The 17224-nt window shown below is 38.4% G+C and overlaps 1 protein-coding gene across 1 annotated transcript in view; it reads right to left on the reverse strand.

Annotated features, from left to right (window-relative positions):
• Positions 1-2360: 2360 nt before the first annotated feature.
• Positions 2361-17224, reverse strand: part of UXS1 (UDP-glucuronate decarboxylase 1) — a 55448-nt gene continuing 40584 nt past the window's right edge. Inside the window, exons 10-15 of the mRNA XM_066545262.1 lie at positions 11505-11624; positions 9421-9464; positions 8294-8354; positions 6825-6882; positions 4456-4559; positions 2361-3196 (exon numbers count right to left, since the gene is read on the reverse strand). Coding sequence (XP_066401359.1) covers positions 3065-3196; positions 4456-4559; positions 6825-6882; positions 8294-8354; positions 9421-9464; positions 11505-11624 — 519 coding nt within the window. The 3' untranslated portion in view covers positions 2361-3064. The remainder of the gene's footprint in view (positions 3197-4455; positions 4560-6824; positions 6883-8293; positions 8355-9420; positions 9465-11504; positions 11625-17224) is intronic.

The following is a 17224-nucleotide window of genomic DNA, read 5'->3' on the forward strand; positions in this document are numbered from 1 at the left end:
ATTTCCTACTGAGAGTGAGGAACCCACCACCAGCTGAGCTCCCCATTGTAAATTGTGAGTAAATAGGCACCTCAAGTTTGGTCATGTTAGTTTTACCTTGTTTGCTTGACCAGATGGCAGCAGAAAATCCCAATTCTCAAATTTTCTAAAGGAATAAAAAAATCCTGAGAGCATGCCTCTGCTTCATTTACTCCCAAATTCTGTATTTCCAAGCTTTCAGTGCTGTATTCTAGTACCCCCCATCAAGAGTGGCTCGTCCGGAGAGGCAGCAGCTCTTTCTTACCTGTGGTTCCCAACACACTTGATGCCTCTTTCTCCTGCTGGTATGTCTAACCCCACATGGGAGCAGAGCACCAACATGCAAACCTCCATCTGCCTTTTTGAAGACTCAGTTCAGACCAGACAACTTCAAAGTATCCCAGACATTCAGTCTCAAGCATCAGCAGACTCTTAACATGATTCATGCCTTTTGAATCAGCCCCAAGTCACTGGTTTCAAAACCTAAGGGCAACAGCTACCTCAGCTCCTGCTGCTGGAAGACACTTTTAAAAAAGAATATGGGAGCTGAATCAGGAACCTCTGAAACAAAAGCCAGGAAGAGGAAGAGGAAAGTAGCAAATCTGCAGTCTTGTCGTTCAGGCCCAGTGGGAGGCATCACACACACTCACAGATGGGTTGTACTGGTACCAGCCACTTGGCCTCTCCAGTTTGCTCCTTTTATGAAGGAAGTCAGGCTGAGACGTAACCTAAAGAGCTTTTAAATCCTTCTCTCTTGTATTTAAAGGTTCAGACTTCCCAGGGGATTTTTTTTTTTAACATACACATTTTGTGCTAGTCTGTAGTAGCATGCTTATGCTTGTACAAATTCACATACTTAGTACTGAAGTCACTGGATTAAATAAAAAGCAGCCCTGGAAGTAACAGCTGGTAGCCAGAGCTCCCATTTACTCTCCATGGCTGAGCTGAATGTTGGACCAGGGGTGTACCAGTGTCCCATCTCTTCACAGACTTTGGCATTCAATGGCACAATTTGCACAAGGAGTGAAATCTAAGGAGAAACAGCAACATCCCCCAAATATAATCTCCATCTTAAGAGTTTTAAGGGTTAAAACCTCCATGCTGGGAGCTGATTACAGTTCTCTCCAAAGAACTATTGAAGAAGTGGGCACTACTTTCGCACATGTCCAGCTGTGGCTTCGAGTACAGGGAGAGGCTTTGCTTTGTGAGTGTTTCAGTAATGACAGGTTACAGGCACATTAGGAGCAGCACACCATGGTGCACTTTTCAGGTAATTTAATATGGAATAAAAACCCAGATCAAGGACCTAGAAAAAGGCTTCATACAAAAAAAGCAGATCTCAAGCTGCTTGGCTGTGAAAAGATGGAGGTAATGTATAATATCTAAATTCCACCTCTGAATCCAGACAGGAAAATGCACCATGGCTCCCCATCTCAGCTGTATGGCAGATTTCCAATGGGAGAAAACGTGCACTTGTGAGCAAGGAAAAACCCATTAGTCTTAAAAGAATCCCTGCAGCCCCACTCCAGGCAGGGCACAGCAATGAATGCAGCAACCCCACCCTGCTGGAGTCCCTGGGAACTTGAGCAGACAGACTGGAAGGGACTCCAAGCCATGCAAGCACTGTGAGGCTCTGACAGACAGCTCAGACAAAGGGGCCCAAATGCCACCCTGCTCTGGAGTCTCCCCAGGGCTGGGCATAACATCTCTGCTACTGCTAACTCCCAATTTACCATCAACCTAGAGATACTCAAAAGCTAATAAAAACATCAAGCTCTAATGAGATAAAGTCAAGTCACTTTGCTTGCTGAGGTTTAGAATTTTCAATTTTGAGTGGCACTAAGTCAAAATGCCTTTTAAATACCTTTAAAAAACTAGGAGAAATATTAAAAATAAGGGGAAATGAAGTGGGGTTTTTTGTTGTTGTTTTTTAGGGGTTTTTTGTTTGTTTTGTTGCTTTTTTTTCCCCTAAGATAACAGGGCATCGTTACTAAAGTTGAAAGCATTTACTGGCACTTTGGTAACTGCTTAAAATAGAAACACTTCTTCAGTATTTCCTCAGGAAGGCTGAAGTTAGGCTCCATGGTTTAAAGAAATATTATATTCCCGCATCACTATCAACTACCTGAATTGGAATATATTAGGATGGTTTTGTCTGATCTATTTCAACAGACATCCTGCAGCCCTTACTATACATCTGTTAGGAGACAAGCAATGCAAGACCAGTTATTAACTTTGAGTGGATTATTTACAGACTGTTACTTCATGTTTAATATACAATAAATCCACAGATGTGCAAATCCAGAGAAATTCCCACAGTGAAACCTTGAAACGAGCAAACAGAAGTTTCAGTATTTTATTAAAATAGCATATTCAACCACTGTAACCAATAATACATTAACTTTATTCCCAGAGTACGCACAACACAGTAGTGATTCAAAATATCCTTATCCATGGTAATCAATGAAAATATCTCAAATTCAAGTGTACAACTAAAACTAAACTTTTGAAAAAATCTCTCCTTTAAAGAATACATAAAGCTCTCATACAGAATTCTTTTAAACTCTTCTATATGCAGATGTCAGTGTCTCTCACCTGACACAATACCACTAGTTTTTTTCTTATGCATAGCAGAACATCTCATATTTTATAGTACCCATTTTATAAATAAATTGGCATTTTTCATCCCATTTGTGTTTATCATCAGCTTCACAAAGAAACCAGTAAATAAAACTGTCAAGGACAGTCACAACAAAATGATCTCACATCAAGATATAAAACTTGGAAGATACTAAAAGATGCTTCTACTCTATTTTACATAAAAAGACAGATTTAAAAAGTGCAAGGCAAGATTTGCAGGGAAAGGGAATATTTATGTTATTTTTAGGCACATCCACTTCTTTAAAGCAAGCTTCAGAATGAAATTCCAGTTCCTTCTTCATGATACCTGTTTTAAAGTCTCTCTCTCAAAAAAAAAAAAAAAAATTAAAAAAAAATTACATCCGTCAAATGTCAAGCAGGGAATTTCCTGTCCAACTAATAGTCTTCAGTTATGTCTTGTTCTTCCTTTTTTCATCCTTGCAGGTTTTGGTTTGGGAATATACTGATTGTTTGCCTGATACTCAAGTTCTTTACGGAAGTAATGAATTGCTTTATTCAAACCTTCTTCCAATGGGACCTGTTCCCAAAAGTGAGGAGAGAATTATATCACCCTAGGTTCACATCAGCTCATTTCACAACAGAATCTCTTATAAAACAGCTATCACAAGGGAGCCAGGGAATCTCACTCTTAGCCAATCTAAGTATTAACAGCACCACATGCTGGTTACATCTCCTCACTGCTGATGCAGCTCAGCTTTTAAACACCACATGTATTTTCTGACATAAGTAGAAAAACCCAACAAATTTAAATCTCACACATGCTTATGATGGGTCTGTTTAGTATCAAAACAGACATGCATAATTCTACTTTCAGTTCCTAATGCATTGAAAGAGACAAACACCCAGCATTTAAGCCCCTTCTGTTTGTAAGGATTAAAGATCATCTTTCGCAGCATGGTATAAAGCTGGCATCCAGTATCTCATTTGATATTCTTAAATCCTATACAAATAATTGTAATCCTACAAATTGCAGTGCTTAAATACAGGCATAGAATATGGAGACAGGAACAACAGAGGAGTTGTTTTCTCAGGAGCCATATGCTCTGACATGCTTGCTGACACCATCATCAGTACAGGAAGATAAAAACAGCAGCACAGAAACTGCTTGCCTTGCTGTACCAACTCTGTACTGCTACTTCAGAACAAGTTTTCTTACTGCCTGTGCCAAACACAGAAGGCCAGAAATACAAAAGTTAAACCTTCTGTGTTTGCAACAGTTTGCTATCACCCTTGTGCTGTCAGACATGATCTATCAATATCAGTTGCCTCCATGAATCCTTTCAGAAGGATCTTGATCTTTTTCTGTTATTAGGCTTACATTTACTAGGTAGGTTCATATGTTTCCTGGAATGATTTTTGTCTGCAAATTTAAAGAAGGGTACAAACCATTGTGCTAGTTAGAATGGGGAGCTGGCTATGAAAGCCACACTTTTTCTGGGAATTAGACAGATCTTACATCTCCAAGCAAACCAACTCCTATTGCCAGCAACAGGAATGAGGATTGCAGCAACATCAGCAAACCCATGAGCTATGGGCTTGGTAATGTAACTATGTACCATACACTTCAAATGATTCATTGGGCTTACAGAAAGGTAATAATCTCATAATGATTTCATAATATGCAAGTGAAAAAGTTAAAATGTTAAAACTGTTCTGGAGATGGCATTAGGCAGATATTCCAGTAAGGGAAATCTACTGTTATCATGTGGCCCCTCCTCAGCCCCCTCTGCCTCCTGGTGTTTTACCACACAGCAACAATAATTAATCTGTACATACCACAGGTTCCCAGCCAAGCAGTAACTTGGCTTTTCTGATGTCAGGTTTTCGTTTCTGAGGATCATCCTGTGCTTCTGAGAGAAACTGGATTTCACTCCCACTGCCTATTAAACAAGACACTGTGATTTATCACCTGCAATTCGCTATGCTTTGCATTTATATCTTTTCTACCAACTGGAGCAGCAGGTCTTTCTGCAGCTCTCTGCTTCATAATTCAATCACTGAAATGCTTTGCACAGACACAGGTGCACTGCATGCAGCAACTGGGTGGGTGATCCACCTGTCCCACAGCAACATGGGTTCACAAAGCACTTCACAAAGATTTCAGCATGGATTCACAAAAATCAAGTTACACTCACAGACCAGTCTATTAACCTTCTATGAGGAAATAACTGTTTCAGTAGAGAAGGACAGAGCAGTGGGTATCACCTGCTTTGACTTCAGTGATGCTTTTGATCCCATAACACCCTCACTGAGTGCTGGATGAGCAGTGAGGAGAACTGAAAACTGCATGGCCAGGCCCAGAGGATGGTGATTATTTAGAGACTGGTAATTCAGGCTATACCCCAAGGGTCAACATTGGATCAGTACTGAATTGCTGATAAACCAGAGCACTGTGCTGCCATCCAGAGCTCAAGAAAGGCAGCTGGAGAAAGGGCTCACAGGAACCTCATGAAATTCAACGAGTTCAAAGTTCTGAGTCTTGGGAAGTACAGGCTGGGGGCCAACCAGCTGTAATACAGCTTGGCAGGAAAAGACTGAGGGTCCTGGTGGGTATCTTTGATATCTTTGGGCTGCAGAAGTGCTGCCAGCAGGACAAGGGAGATCAGCTTTCCCACTAATCAGCACTGATGAGATCCATATGGAGAACTGGGTGCAGTTCTAGGCTCCTCAGTACAAGAGAGACCAGGACATACAGAGCGAGTGCAACAAAGGGGACATGGTGATGATGAAAAGACTGGAATATGAGGAGAGGCTGAAAGACCTGGGGCCCTTCAATCTGGAGAAGAAAAGGCTATGGGGAATTTAACCCATGTGTAAAAAAACCAGATGGGGGGGATTAAGACAAGAAAGCCAGGCTCCTTCCAGTGGTGCCCAGTGACAGAATCAGAGACAGTGGGCACAAACTGGAACACATATGGCCCAAGGAGGATGTGGAGTCTCTGCCCTTGGAGATACTTAAAAGCCATCTGCACATGGTCCTGGGCCACTGCTGGTTGTAGGTTGCCCTGCCTGACCTGAGGAGTTGGACCAAGTGACCTCCAGAGGTCTTTTCCAACCTCAATCATTCCGTGATTGTTAGCACTTTGGCATTACAAAAGGGCATCAGTTTCTTTTTGCCCATAGTCTCCAGTCTGATTTAAATAACCAAGCACTTGCCTTTCCTCAGAACAACACACAGAAAGAGGCCAATTCTTCTACCCAAATCTAGCAAATAGTTTACATGCCATTTTAGAACTAAACTGCCTCCCTGAGTGGACTGGAACACATCAAGTTGTTTGTGAACAGACAAACAGAGGTGACAATTAATCCATGTGTCTGACGGGTTTGGTGCTGTGATTTTTACATTTCCTTCCCTGATCTGTGAATTCACAAAAATTTTCCAGAGGGAACAGTCTTTTATTAGAAACAACACATGCATCAGCTTCTGCATTATATGTCTGAACTCATCTTTTTCAGATCTGTCAGAAGCACTTCTGGAATGTACAGACTAAAAGCCCTTGGCTAATGGCAGCAGGATGTTTCATCTCATTAGGGAGCCACACTAGAAGACCAAGCACAACCATTTCCTTCCATTCTTGAGAGCTCTGATTTGCTACAGGTGTCAGAGCTAGAAGGAGGAGGAAGCCACAGTGTTTTCTTCCCAGGTGCTGTCAACCCTTTCAAGAATCACTGTCAGAAACAGTGAAAAGAACAGAGGAAGACTGTTGCCACAGCATGAGGTTTTTAACCGTAGTTGAAGGACCACTGCCTGCACAACTGTGAAGAACCACCTTCCTGAAGTATCTCTATTGCAGCTAAGATATTTCATTTTCACTCACATATTTTACATTTCATTTTTGTATTGTCCTTGTGCTAAAACAAACCTAGAAAATTGTCTAACATTATAAAAATTAATGGGTATAGATTGCATAGATACACAGAAAATGTATTCATTATACCCGTCATGCAATAGTTTACAGACAATTGGGATGATTTGGATTATCTTATTAATATTTAATGATATGATTAAATGCCTTTGATAAAATTATTAAGAAATCCAAAGACTAATTAAATTATCTACATATTACACACACTAATCGAGTAACAATTATCTAATGACAATAAGTACTTCATAAACTTTACAAAGAATTAATAATTGCACTCACCAACAAGCTTTTTAATTAACTGGGCAAACTCTAGGATAGTGTGCTCTTCTGGATTTCCCTACAAATACAAGAGACACTCATTTCAATAACAATTAAACACCTTACAACGCGCTAGACGTGGTTCCAACAGGGGCAGGTTAAACTCTGAGAAAGCTAAACTTCAAGCTTTATTCTACTTTGTTGGAAAAAAAAAAAAACAAACAACTTTAACAAGTTCCTTACTCATTAGAAAATTTGTCCTCCATTATATTCCTGTTGCTAATTCAGCATATGTAGGGAGGTGCTGTTCCCTGCTTCCCCCCTGCCCCCAAAAAAAAGAGCTGGCAATCACAGTAAAGGCCTATGTCACTGAGCAGCCCACAGCCACATCATTTGGAAATCTGGATTCAAGGACCATGCCCAGTTGAGGTATCATGAAGAAGTATGCCAAGTTCTTGGTTCATCCAAAGTTAGGAACACAGGCTCATTTAGCTGTCAACAATTGCTTCTGAATCTACTACAGCTTACATATCAATATGTAAGGGCTATTTGCTTTCCTATACAATATTCCTTTTCTTTATTTTAATCAACTTGCACATAATTTCCCGATCAATATTTCACAATCAAATACTGAACCTTTCTGCTACCATTAGCTCCCCTTCATCAGACTCAATTCCCTCCATCCCCAGCTTTCCTTGTTTCAAAACTCTTCTTTACCACATCTTGTTTGACCAAAAGCTGAGCACTTAAGATACATATAGATTTAAATACTAAGTTTTCTGAAGACAAAGAATGTGATAGAGTTTAAACATATCAGCATTTGTATAGAAACACAGAAATTAATTAATGGCCACAGGAGAAAAGGAAAATCTAGTGAACTGCCCTGCAGAGTTGAGTATCTGATTTGGCAAAAGTATACACAAGAAATTACCTGGGATATGCATCCTTTTTCTATTCTTAAATCCACCACTAAGAATAAGGTGACAACAAACTGGACAGAACAAAAATCTTACTAGACAAGTTAACTTCCAAGCATTTTAAACAATATTAGAGAACTATACCACAAAATTCTATCACATTTTCCTTGAATCCAGGGTAGTATGAAATTATTTCTAATCATCTAGAGCTAAGTATTCCTTCAGTGCTTTTTTTTCCCACTAAAATCAGTTTTCAGTCATTTTCTTTCTGGACCTTGCATGTGTGCCCCACATATTTTTTCCCTTCGTGATCTAATTACATACATCTTCTTCCTAAAACAAATTAAAAACTCCAGAAACTTTATCCTGTTCTTGGAAATGTAAGATCTCAATATCCAGGGGCCCAGTCTTCTTATTTATAAAGAGAATGGGAGAATACATTCTTCATAATGGAAAGACCTTTTTTTTTTCCATTTATTTTTTTCTAGAAATCAGTATCAGTGACAAGGAGGAAAACAGAGGTGGTGTTGACCAGTGTGCTGTAACTCAGGAGAGTGGAGCACTCATACTCACCAAGTTGACAGGACTGCTGACGTTGCTGTTCATCAATGCCACCAAACCGTTCACAAGATCACTGTAAAAGAGGGAAGAACAGATTGGGGCTATTTCCACTTCTCTATAAATAATATTCTTGATCTAAAAAGAGAGCTGACTCCTAAGAGCTCCAGTAAAGCAGATCAGGCAGCTGAGGAATGCTGAAATCAGATTTCAATGGGTGCATGTTTTCTTGAGTGTTTGTATTAAAAAATGATTAATATTTCCTTTTCTCTCCAGTATCCAAACATATCTGGAGGCTGATTTCCAATGAATTTCAAATAGAATAGAGTAAGTTGTAATGCAGAGGCACATAATACTACCACCTGCTTTGCAGCCTGCTGCTTGAATTGTCTTCTCATTTTCAAAATTTCTTAAACCAAGTTCGTTGAAAACCAGTATTTTGGTGTTACTTTCCCTCAGCAATATAACCCAAAGTTATTTTGGATTATTAGCCACAGATGTAGCACCCTGGCCCTAGACATAGAAATCCATATCCTTTTCATTATGACTTATAATCAAGAAAGGAATGGGTACTTTGACCTGATGGGGCTTCTTTAAAATCTACTACCACTGATACTACCTTCAGCAAAGGGAAAGAATATTTCCAAGCCAAGAATGCTTACAACAACCCAGAAGTTCAGCATGGGTTTTTTTAAGTTTTTGGTTTTTTGGGGTTTTTTTTGTGCACAGTCTGCACACCAACTACAGCAGTCCTAAGGACACGAGGTGGCAGCATTGCATTAAAATGCAAGGAGTGACAAACTGTTCAGGACTAAAAACTTGTCTGCTACTGGCTGTCTCTGGAAAGAAAGAGCATGTTAGTATCTCAAGTAAAATTCTAAACCAATTAATGTTTTTCTCCTTGATATTTTTAAAAATTTCTATGTCTCCCTTCTGAAAGTAAAGCTGGATCTTAAGAGTTCCAGTAAAGCAGATTGGGCAGCTGAGGAATGCTGAAATCAGATTTCAATGGGTGCATGGTTTTTTGAGCGCTTGTATTAAAAAATTATTTTAAAAAGTTCAACAAATGCACATGCATACAAAGTTGACCAGGCTAAGTGACCAGGTTAAGTAAATTATCAGCCAGAACAAACAAGGCTTACCTCACATACTGGAAGGCTCTTGTCTGAGTTCCAGGTCCATAGACCTAAAACCACAAGAAAAATAGGGAAATTAATAAATACAGAAGCCCTCTTTAGCCCAATTATCTTCTCCTAACCATTCTAGAAAACTGCCTCAAGAAGAAACACTTGAGACACAAGCTCAATGTTACAGGAATGGAAAAAAATGTTCTTGCAGAGCCTTTGGTGAAGTATCAGTTCACTGAAGGTTGTCTTCCTCTTGGATCTGTCTCCAGTAAACATATCCCAAGGCATTTCGTTAACCAGACCTCTGCATGAAGAATACCTTCTCAGGGGTGTAGGACAGAGTGATGCTTTGTCCTCTCCTGGAACACTGGAAGAAGGTGCAGCCTGCACTCACAGCCAGAAAAGAGTTCCAAACATTTAAAGCAAACTTCAGACTATTAAGATGTGGTTATGATGAGCCGTTTTGATTTGCACATTAACAACAGCCAACTTCAAAGAGACCACAAAATGTTAGTGGTCACTAAAAAAATTGTTGAGAAAAAGCACTGTGTTTAAAGCAATCAGGACATAAAAAATCAAAAATCATGTGGCTCTAAATATTACTATCTAGGGAAATGGGAAGCAAAGTAATTTCTAGATGCTACAACTCAAAGTCATACAGATTTGTATCAAAACTTTAGAGGGGAAAAAAAGGAAGTTTCCTCAGGTTACATGCTGGTATTTTGGAGCAAGATGCTGAAGTTCAAACAGACATTGATGTATACTTGAGATGTACAGAATGGTATTTGATACCATTATTTTTTTTACAGTTTAACCGAGTGCAGTACTAAAGTCTCTAGAACATGAATACTTACATTCTGAAAGCTATTAGTAGGCACATTTAAGAGGTGAAAACATTTCAGTTTAACTGGGGACACACACATTTTGCCATCAACCTGCTGCAACAGAAAGGCTTTTGGAAGGACAGAAAAGAAAGCATGTTTGTTTTCCTCAAGGACAGAAAGGGCAGTACAATGTACACAGGCCATCTGTTACTTGGTAAGCCTTGTGCTCTCCAAGGCTGATTCAGAGCCCAAAAGAATTCCAATTTCAGCACACATTGGGTAAGATCAGAGGTCTAAGAGTTTATCCAAAAACTGATTCAGATAGGAACACACCAGGAGCACAACATCAGCCTGATGGACTCCCAGACAAACAGGAAGGAGATTTATGTATTTATGTAGAGCTTCCTGCATTTAGCTTAACTTATAGCACGTGGGATAAGTTTTACACAACTAAGTATTGTACATGATTTTTGCAAGGTCACCCATGTGGTTATCTTTCCCACATCATGCAATGGCTGGAAAATACAATAGAGATTCTATCTTTCAGTTTCTCTTAATAAATCTTCCTTTACAATAACAAAACAACAATTGTCATGTTTGCACAGGCCACAATTTCTACAGCTCAGTGACACTGTTCTCTCAAGAGATTATTTTCCCCATTTAAACAAGTACTCTGAACTGAGAGACCAAATACATAGCATTTCTAAAGAAATCAACACACTTGGTATTCTTGTCAGCCAAATTCTGTGATGATGTAAAAGTGATTTTTTTTTTTTTAGGTCTCAGTCATTGCTTATTGCTGATAATTAATTTTATTTGACCTGGTCAGCTAAAGAACTCTCCTACTTCTTTTCTCAGATTCATCAAATTACATTTGATGTAATTTTCAACACCAAACAGTTATTTCCTACAGAACAGTGATGTTGGGTAGAAGATTCTGTTTTAAACCCCTATTACAATAATATTCTTGCTGAAGTTTAGTCAGCATGACAATGATTGGATTTTGTTTATATTTCCAATATAAAGAATGCTGAAATGTTTGTGCAAATTGCAAATTTCCACTGGTAGCCTTGTTTCTTTCTGGGAAAGATCAACCCCATTGACAGAGCACATCTTCAGACATGTACTTCCTTACATTTAGGTTTGGTATACTGGAAAACTACATTTTGGAGGAGGGGAACATCAATATTGTCTAAAATCTGTCCTCATTTGCAACAAATCAAGACAAGATATAAAGGTGAATGTTCTTCATATCACCAGGAGGTCATCACTTACTGTCAGTGGTTCTCCCTGCAGAGCTTGTAGGATAAAATTACTGACAACTCTTCCATCATTCATATGCATTCGAGGACCAAAGGTATTGAATATTCTGGCAACCCTCACTTCAACTCCTTCCTGTAGCCAAAGAAAAAAGAATTGTTACTTCCTTAATAAAAGCATCTATCTACCCTGAAAAAAAGCTTTTTAAGAATCTCTCCTTCAGCTTTAACATGCATTACTTTCTAATAATGAAACACTTCAAATCTCTCCTCAGCCCTCCTGAAAAATGTAGTGCATACACCAAGGTAATTTATACTAGTTGTCAGTATTTGTAGTGCAAATCTAAATCAGTGCTAGAACAGCTCATGATTTTAGCACATGCATTTTCTTCCATTAAGAACTTTTAAGATTTTCCAGTAATACCCTTCCAATAACAACTTATTTCACCTGGGACTTAGCTACTTTCTTTGCACATAAAAGTGAAGTCTCACAATCAGCAGATATAGTACCAAGACCACATTTCCACAGATTACAGAAGTCCATACTTTAGAAAAGCTGAGCATGTCAGAAGTATCTTTTACAAGGGCCATAAAGTGGTTTTGTAACTACAGCCCTAATATTTTCTAGTGCCCTTCTTATTAGGCTATGTAAATACATGCATTACAATCAAAGTCTTCAATGGTGTAATTTTTATCAAGAAACATTTTTGTAATTTCCAGAAGTTCTTTCTACAGAAAGCATTTTAACAGATAGAGACTGCAGACTGAAGTAATCTCTCTTGAGATATTTTGACTGACATGTTCATTTGGACAAGCCACAGTTTATGATAAAGCCTACAAGAAGGATGTTTGGCCCTTGTGAGCTAAAATAGGATACTGCTGAGCTCAGAGCAATATGGTATACTGTAAGCAGATAGATGCTACCATCTGAAAGTGACAGTCACAAGGTAGGGAGGAAGGTATCAACCTCAATACAGGCCTATGTATCCTCTTCATATTACCAAGTCCTCCCACCTCCCAGAAAAAGACATCCTTGTATCAGTTACTGGAAAAAATTTGTCTGAAGCAAACTGTGTGCTCTGATTCAACTGAAGTCACAACCACAGTGTTCTGGAGTTGCAAACATTCCTTCCATAACCATTCCTTCAGAGGATACACAGAACATATTGTATTTTCCGTGTATTTTACTAAGGCTTAGACCAACACTTGCTCTTGTCGTGGAAGAGGATGTATGTGGAAGAAGTGTATTGTCAGTACATCCATGGCTGAAAGCTGCAGCTCACACACACTTCACCCAGACGAGATCTGGAAACACATTTTTCTTGGAAATAAATGTAGCTTCACCTACAAGAGACACTTGCAGGAAAATGTGACCTTCTCTCTTAGGTCTCCAAGTGACTCCTAAACCTCAAAGATGTTTTGTGAAAGCAGTAGAACTAGCTTTTTACAGGTGAGAGACAGGCAAAAGGGACATTCAATACATCAACTACTACTTGGTGTTGAGAAATCAGAAACACCAAGTAGTACAGGTAAAGCCCAACACTTCCCAGTGTGGAGAAAGTCAAACAACATTTAATTCCATTTAACTACAAGTAAGATTTCATTTGTCATGATCAAGTCTTGTTTGCACAATTGCAACTAAATGGTAAACTAACAGTAACAAGGGAGGTAACTATTGTGCCACAGGAAAAGATACACAGTCTTTGTCCAACAAGCTTGTATCCACAACAGAGGCAAAAAAAGAACCTCACAACATCCACTGGGTCCTTCCTGCTGAAAGAGACTCTGGAAAAAGCAGAAGTCTCTTCCCATGCAAAATGCATCAGCTGGGACCATACTCTTTATTTCTTGCTAGCTAAAAAAGTACAGCAGTGTAACATTTCAAATGTATACTTCCAGCAGCACATTACAGAACGATTCCCAAAGCCTTCACAGCATTTGGAAATACATACTTTTATAGAGCTGCTCCTTTGTTTTACCTAGCACTTTATCTTAAGAAGGCCACTGACTCCTTCAGGAACAGGTTGTATTTCCCATGGGCTTTCCAGATACTGCCATTAACAACAAGTGCAGAAAATAAGGCACTTGGAAGCTATTATTCAAGATAAAAATAACTCATTCAACAATGCTGACCAAAAAGCCTTTCTTGCACAGCACAAGCTACAGCAGCAGCCTTGTTTTCCAGTATTGGCTGGAAACTAGCAAGGGATCTAGAAAAGAAAAACAACACATTCTCTGTAGGCACTTACTCATAGTAACAATGAACTCATTATTTCTTCTCCCTTTTATTTATTCTCCTCACCCCACTGTAACGTTGTCTTTTAAAATGAGTAACCTTTTATAGTATCATTTAGCAAAGCTTTTCCCTGCAGCTAACTGCTTTGAAAAATCTATTTTCTATGCAGCTAATTTTTCATTTGCCCCTTTAAAACTGGAATCTGTCTCCTAAAAACAAACTCTTCCACAGACAAAGAGATTTTGGAGTAAATTTAAAAATTGTCATAATGCTGCTTTTGGAGTAATTTAAAAATTGTCATAATGCTGCTTTTGCTGTTTCATGAACATCTCATTTGAAGTGATCCTTTTTATATGCTGAGTAACTCTACTCCTTTTTGTATGAACTCTGTCTTAGCTATGTCCTGTTACTCCGAATATTATCAATAACATGTAGTAATGACTGACTACCTCTACCATATTCCCACTATCAAAGTCAATTACTTTCCCAGGTTTGCAGCAGTAAGTCATGTACAATATTTTATTACATCCTAGAGAAAGAAAAATACCCCTCTTTGGCTCATATTTATACTACTAAACATAAGAGAGCTTGAGATTTATCCCTAATGCTGAGACAAAATGCTATCAACTGCCTCCTGCCCTCACAGTTTAAGACAATGTCTTCCCACAGCAGATTGATCAGAAAGAAAATTCCTTGAGCAATCCAAAAAAGAGCCTGAGAGCAAGATCATAAAATGCAGGATTGTGGACTAGCAGAACACTTCAGCTCACTCTATTATTTATCAGTATGAATTTCTTCACAGAGACTGTGCCTGTACAGATGAAAAGAAACAGTAAAGAAGCAGAAAAGGTTGTTATTGCTTACAGAGATACCTCCTCTGAATAAGTACTCAAGACTATTCTATAGCTGTCAGTTAAAATGTAATATTAATTATGCAGTCTCCCATGCAAAACAAAGCTGTCCATGGTTTCCAGCATGAGTCTTTGCCGGTGATTTATGTTTTAGAGATCCCAGGTCCAGAAACTATCAAGGGTATCAAGGATGCTATAATAACTCCATAACTTAAAAAGACATATTTTAATTTTATAAGCTCTTTAAGAACAGGCATTTTCTTGTGTTGACTGTCTTAGAAAATAGATTAATACAATTCAAATACCAAGTTTCTTTTAACCAAAACAATTTGAATATGACATGTTGTGGCCATAATTCACAAGGATATCAGGCAAGTTTCTCCTATTAATTACCAGTGCCTCCTTCCTTGTAAAGTCTGTGGATCTATCTAAACAGCAAGTATGAGCCAGACCTCCCTGCATAAAAGAAAAAGCTATAAATGTCCGCTCTCCAGCAGACAACTGGAATTAAAAAGAATCTGCTGGAGAAGTCCAGACAGTAGCAGGGGTATCACTGTGACCTGACAAAAATCTTTACCAGTATCTCAGCCAAAATTACTTAGATTGTTGTCAGCATTCCTTGCTCTAATAGTCCCTTTCTTACTGATTCATATTCTTTCTCATGTATTTCACAGATCATTAACACTCAAAATTGTTCCCAAACCTCTAAATTGCAATCACAGCAGAATTACTAGCACTGTGTACACTGGATCCATCTATGATGTGTTTAAGCTACAATACTCTACAGTGAGGCTGGGTCCAAGGAATTTTATTTGTATGTGCTGTCAATTGTATTAAAAAATGCCATTAACACTCTACTAATAGATTTTTAGAATTATTTTGCAGAAACAGTGATGCTGAGATCTGAACTACATAAACACTAAAGCTCCTAAACAAGCTAGGAAGGATAGCCTAAATCATCTGATTCTATACTTTGGGCATAATGCAGGTCCCTGAACACAGCCTACAATTTTACAGTTGAAATGTTATGCTTATAGTTCAACACTTCAGCTATTCTAAGGCAATTCCAAAACTATCACTTAATGTGATAGTTGTATCACAACCAAGCCCATTTCTTACCACCAAAGCTTTCAGAGTCACATAGTTGGTAAGAAAAAATGGATGAAGAAAGTGGAAGGAGAATAAAAATTCTCCTGTAACATTCCCTAGTGACTTGAAGTATTTCTTCAGCTCTGGAGAATTTCCTTGTAGGTCACTAGTATAAGAGAAGAGAGAAATCTAGTTCACAAAACACCCTTAAATGCACAGCACTTTAACTGGTATGTATTTTTACTTACAACACACCTAAGCAGATGATGCAAATCCCTGCTGTGAAGGTAGTATCAGATTCTAGTCAGTATTTAAATTAATCCAGAGTATTGGCACAAACACTAATACTAAGATTTCCAGGTAGCTCCAGAATGTCAAATACAATTTTTTTTAAGGTTGCACAGATAATTGAATGGCAAGTCCTCAATGAAGCACAAAATTCACATTGCAATAGTGTGTGCTGAAACTCCCCCTCTCCACTTTTTCAGGTCATAATGTCAAGAAATTATTAATTCACAGGGTCAAAATAAGTGAACAAAACAACATCACTAGCAGAAAAGAACACACTAAAAATGCCTTGGTCAGGACAAGCTATTGAGGAACTCTGACAACAGCAAATAGTCAACTTTGACTAGATTCAAAAACCATTCTGATTCAAACAGGCTGTCTGAAATATAATGCAGAAGGTTAGTTTTACTTCACATTTTTTGGAAACACTATTATGTATTTAAGGTATCTAGGAATGTGCATGATGATGGAAATCTTTTTAAGAAATGACCAAAAAATGCAAAATAACTTTGTCTGTTTCTTATTTTAATTGAAGCTGAGAGATTCTGGAAATATTTTAGCTTGAAATACTGCAAATCCTAACTGTTTGGGGCTAATTCACTCCTACTGAAAATCATTTTAAAAGCACAATGCTTATCTACATAGAGGAAATCAGACCTTTTCAAAAGGTAAGGTTTCTTCCACTAGTAACACCATATCACCTAAACACTACTCACCCCCTCTCTTTTCCCCATACCAGCTCAACAGTGTTTTAGAATATAGCTGAACTTAGGATAAGCTTGGGGAGACTTCACTAACGCATAACAAAGTACAAGAAATATGTCACAGAACTGCCTCTAGGACAGACAGGCCATTTGCATAATGAGTTTTTACTTAATGTACATGTGCACTGCAGTTCCACCTTATAAACCTTTCCCATTTATTGTAAATCCTGCATAAAATCTCTGAGATGCTATCACGACTCACTCTGTGGTTTTAAGATATAGCCCATGATTTTAAAAATTACCTACTCATGCCCTTCTAAAAGAATACTGCAAAAAATGCAACACCCTAGAGCATGAGAATTTCTCATAAAAACTGTAATCTTCAACTGCAAATGGGTTTCCAGACTGACAAGGAATATTCTGCTACAGTGAAATACTGGAGATGTCATCTTGAACAAGAGCAGTATCGCCATGTTGGACCTTAAATGATTTAAAAGAGAACAAAGGAGACAGAACCTCTGCCTTCTCTGTCTGGTAGAAGAGATGAGACAAAATTACTACTCTATAC

Source organism: Molothrus aeneus, chromosome 2 (genome assembly GCF_037042795.1).
Source record: "Molothrus aeneus isolate 106 chromosome 2, BPBGC_Maene_1.0, whole genome shotgun sequence".
In the NCBI taxonomy this organism is placed as follows: domain Eukaryota; kingdom Metazoa; phylum Chordata; class Aves; order Passeriformes; family Icteridae; genus Molothrus; species Molothrus aeneus.